The sequence below is a fragment of the Etheostoma spectabile genome, unplaced genomic scaffold, assembly GCF_008692095.1.
Source record: "Etheostoma spectabile isolate EspeVRDwgs_2016 unplaced genomic scaffold, UIUC_Espe_1.0 scaffold273, whole genome shotgun sequence".
In the NCBI taxonomy this organism is placed as follows: Eukaryota; Metazoa; Chordata; class Actinopteri; order Perciformes; family Percidae; genus Etheostoma; species Etheostoma spectabile.
This window is the reverse complement of record NW_022605577.1, coordinates 945,907-950,113: the sequence shown is the minus strand read 5'-3', so window position 1 is coordinate 950,113 and position 4,207 is coordinate 945,907. Positions and strand designations below refer to the sequence as shown.

The 4,207-nt window shown below is 40.2% G+C and overlaps 1 protein-coding gene across 1 annotated transcript in view; it reads left to right on the top strand.

Annotated features, from left to right (window-relative positions):
- Nucleotides 1-100: 100 nt before the first annotated feature.
- Nucleotides 101-4,207, top strand: part of zgc:66433 (cancer-related regulator of actin dynamics) — a 94,672-nt gene continuing 90,565 nt past the window's right edge. Inside the window, exon 1 of the mRNA XM_032510850.1 lies at nt 101-254. Coding sequence (XP_032366741.1) covers nt 190-254 — 65 coding nt within the window. The 5' untranslated portion in view covers nt 101-189. The remainder of the gene's footprint in view (nt 255-4,207) is intronic.

The following is a 4,207-nucleotide window of genomic DNA, read 5'->3' as shown; positions in this document are numbered from 1 at the left end:
TTAAGTAAATTATCTGAATATTTCTTTCACCACTGCTTTTTACAATGTGGGCCCTTTAAACCAATCTCCATCAGCCAGTAGAGTTAAGATTTAGGAGATTCCGAGCCACCTGTGAACGCAGCACCGTGGAGGAGCAGAGGACGCAGGGCAGGACAAATAATCCAATCATTAGTCCACTAAACAGCGCAGATGTCTTGGTTCCAGTCTCTGAGGGACGAGTTCACCCTGAGACCGTTTGAGATAGAGCAGACACAGTAAGTACCCTGTCCCTTGAACTCATCTTCAGCTTTCTGACAGAGAGACGTTGGCTTTGTTGTGCGCGGAGATGAGTTTTGTATTGGGCTGCGGAGGATTTCTGACGTTTGACTGGTGATCGATACATGCGGTCAATACAGTCCCGACTCCCGCAGTGCTTTGTGTTTTTGCCTGGGCTAAAGATGCAGAGGGCGGAAAAGTCTGTTTTCTGTTTGGGTCACGATTGGCAACATTAAAGGGCCATGAAGGTGGGCTGTCTTCGGCTGGGAGTGTTCTCAAGAGTTCTTGAAGTCTAATAGTGAGTTCTTATGTCTCTTAGTGAGTTCTTAAGTCCAATAGTGAGTTCTTATGTCTCTTAGTGAGTTCTTAAGTCCATTAGTGAGTTTAAGTGAGTTCCTAAGTCCAATAGCGAGTTCTTATGTCCATTAGTGAGTTCTTAAGTGAGTTCCTAAGTCCAATAGTGAGTTCTTATGTCCATTAGTGAGTTCTTTAGTCCAATAGTGAGTTCTTAAGTGAGTTCTTAAATCCAATAGTGAGTTCCTAAGTCCAATAGCGAGTTCTTATGTCCATTAGTGAGTTCTTAAGTGAGTTCCTAAGTCCAATAGTGAGTTCTTATGTCCATTAGCGAGTTCTTAAGTCCAATAGTGAGTTCTTAAGTGAGTTCTTTTGTCCAATAGTGAGTTCTTATGTCCAGTGGATTTCTTAAGGTTCTTGAGTTCTATAGTTCTTAGTCCACTGGTCGTTCTTCTTAAGTGAGTTCTTTTGTCCAATAGTGAGTTCGTATGTCCAATAGTGAGTTCTTAAGTGAGTTCTTAAGTCCAATGGTGAATTTTTAAGTGAGTTCTTATGTCCAATTGTGAGTTCTTAAGTCCAATAGTAAGTTCTTAAGTGAGTTCTTAAGTCCAATAGTGAATTTTTAAGGGAGCTCTTAAGTCTGATAGTGAGTTCTTAGGGGCTTTATATCTACATATTTATCATACTATTTAAGCAGTTGCACAATTTTGTATTCCCAACTTGTATATATTTAAATATTTGTACTTGTATTTTATCCTATTATTTCATGTATGTTGAATGTATGTATATATGTATGTATGTATGTATTGTATCCTAGTAATTCATTTATACTCTGTGTGGTGTGACTGATTTTGCTGCTGTAACACTGTAATTTTCCCATTTTATTGAGATCAGTATCTATCTATCTATCCATCTATCTATCTGTCTATCTATCTATCTATCTATCTATCTATGTTAATTGATACATACAGTGTCTATGGTATTAAAACTGAGAATAGGTTTGGCTATGCTGAAAACTGTCCAAAAAAATTAACTTCCAAGAGTTTTCAAAACCTGTTGGCTGGACTGTGAGAGCGAGTCTTATCAGATACAACTTTGCCAGCAAACTGAGGTCAAGGACGGTCCAGATTATACAGGTCTCTGTCAGAGTGTGGGAGCCGCTGTAATTCTGAACACAGACGCTGACTTTCACAACGATTCCGAATAGTTGGTGTGAGAGGATGAAAGACTCTATTGAACTTGGATCTGCTGATCTAAACCTCATGAGGATTTACTATAACACAATCTGGGCAAAGCCCGAAGAAAAAATGATAATGATAGACTGGGCATATTTGGAATGGGGCTGCACAATGTATCGTTTTTATATTCACATTGTCTCTATCATTTGCCCCAATAAACACATTGCAAAAGGCGGGGGGGGGGGGGGGGGGGGGGTAGGGGGGGGGGGGTTGTGTGTTGTAAGAAAATAGTAGCAGAGCACGGAATGGTAGTGGTGCTTTTTGTATTCAGTCCATGTCTTCAATTAAAGTATGTTGGAAATGATTTCCTTCATTTTTTTTTTTTTTTTTTTTAATGAACCAAAAATGTGTATATTTGATCAGAACTGAGGCAGCAGAACGAGATAATGTTGATTTCAACCCTACACCTTATTTATCGCAAGTAATAAGCGCATATTCAACGTTATTGCATATTTTCCTCATATCATCAGCCCTAATTTGCAGTAAATCGTTGTGTGTGTGTGTGTGGTGTGTGGTGTGTGTGGGTGTGGGTGTGTGTGTGTGTGGGTTGTGTGTGTGGTGTGTGGTGTGGTGGTGTGTGTGTGTGTGTGTGTGTGTGTGTTGTGTGCTGTCTCCTCTCTCTCTTGGGTCATTGAAACAAACCCTCAGGGTTTTTCAGGGAAGTCCTGTTTACATGTTCTTGTCTTATTGAGAAATCAATATTCATAAACGTGTGTATTAATAACTTTTAGACATGTTGCTTTGTCCCACTGGATGTAACTTGCGGTGATTTGTCTTCTTCATCTCGTCTGTCAGTTGATTTTAGACTAAGTTCTGGATTCTTTTCTGCATGATTATTAATCCTTGTGTTGTCCTCCCGCGTCAAAAAGGGACAAAAAATTGACATTTTATTGACAATTGACATATATATACATACACTTTCGGCTTTTATTTCCATTTGACACGGAAGTAAAGGCTGGACTGCAATAGAGCAGTTTGTGATCAGGGTTTTCTGTTGGAGATGGTAAGTCCCTTTGGGGGGGGTGGGGGGGGACTTTGAGCTTTTTCATTTTGTAAACCTATATATATATATAACACAATAAAGGAAAGGGAAAAAGCATAAGAGCAATATGAGGACTTTAACGTAAAAGTCAGACTGAGCAAATGTTTGTAGGACAGTAGTGTAATGTGAACATGCATGTAGTGTGTGGTAGGTAGAGGATGAGGAATTCTTTTTTTTAAATCCATAATCACTGAGTTTTGGATTTTGCTTTTTGTAACAGTTGTGAGTTGTAGCTCCCTTTTTTCTTTCTTTCCTTCCGTTTTCCAAGCATTTGGCAGTATTTTTTTGCAGTATTTATTGTATTTGATGTGCTTCATGTGGGTGGTAGTGTGGAATAGAGAATACTCAGATCAACAGTTGCAGTAGCCGAATGTTTATTAATTATTATTCTTATTACTATTATTATATATAATGTTTGTTACAAGCCTTTGCTGCTCCCTGGAGGAGTGAGAAGCATCAGAAGTGTGTTGACGCTGTATAAATACTTCAGTTTCAGGTTATTAGGCTGTCATCATTCAGGTAAACTCCTTTGGCAATTTGCTCATTTGCCTCATTTTGCTTCAATGCACACACACACACACACACACACGCACACACACGCAATCGCAGAATAGGTTTGTGAGTGAGCAAGTAGAGTTGTAGACGGCTGTTTTGTTTTTATTGCCCCATAAACCTCAGCTGGGACCAGGGGTTGCGAGAAAGAAGAAATCTCAGCTTGTTGGAGGAGTGTGTTCTGTGCAAGAGCTTACACACACACACACACACACACAACACACACCCAGTGCAGCAGGCTTAGTGCAGGAGTATGATTACGGGGCTATTTACATTACAACATAGAGCGACAGAGAAAGGGGGCGAGGGATTGGCAAAGAGAGAGAATGAAAGAGAGAAAGAAGATGGTTTCCAGATGTGAGGTGGAATTCAGAGAGCTCCCCTCCTACTCTGTATGGAGAGAGAGAGAGAGAGAGAGAGAGAGAGAGAGAGAGATAGATATCCCATGCGCCCTGTAATAGAGAGAATAGGAGACAGAGAGAGAAGAAGGAGGAGAGGGAAGAGGCGTTGCACTGCAGGGGTGTGTGAGAGGAACCCCAGCCAGCCGAGAGGGTAAGGAGTGATGGGGAAGGCGATGGAAAGAATAAAGACGAATGAGGAGAGGGAATAAAAGCGGGGCCTCTTGGTCGACCACAAGTCCAGAAATCTTAACTGGATGGGAATTCCGTTGTTTTTTTAGTATTGGTTTCAAACACTTTGCTGAACTCTTTTCCAAAACATCAAGATTATTCCCCCAAAACGTTTGGAGCTGTCGTGCTTCTATCAGGGTCCTATCTGTTTCTGGTGATTTTATATAAATATATATATATATATATATATATATATA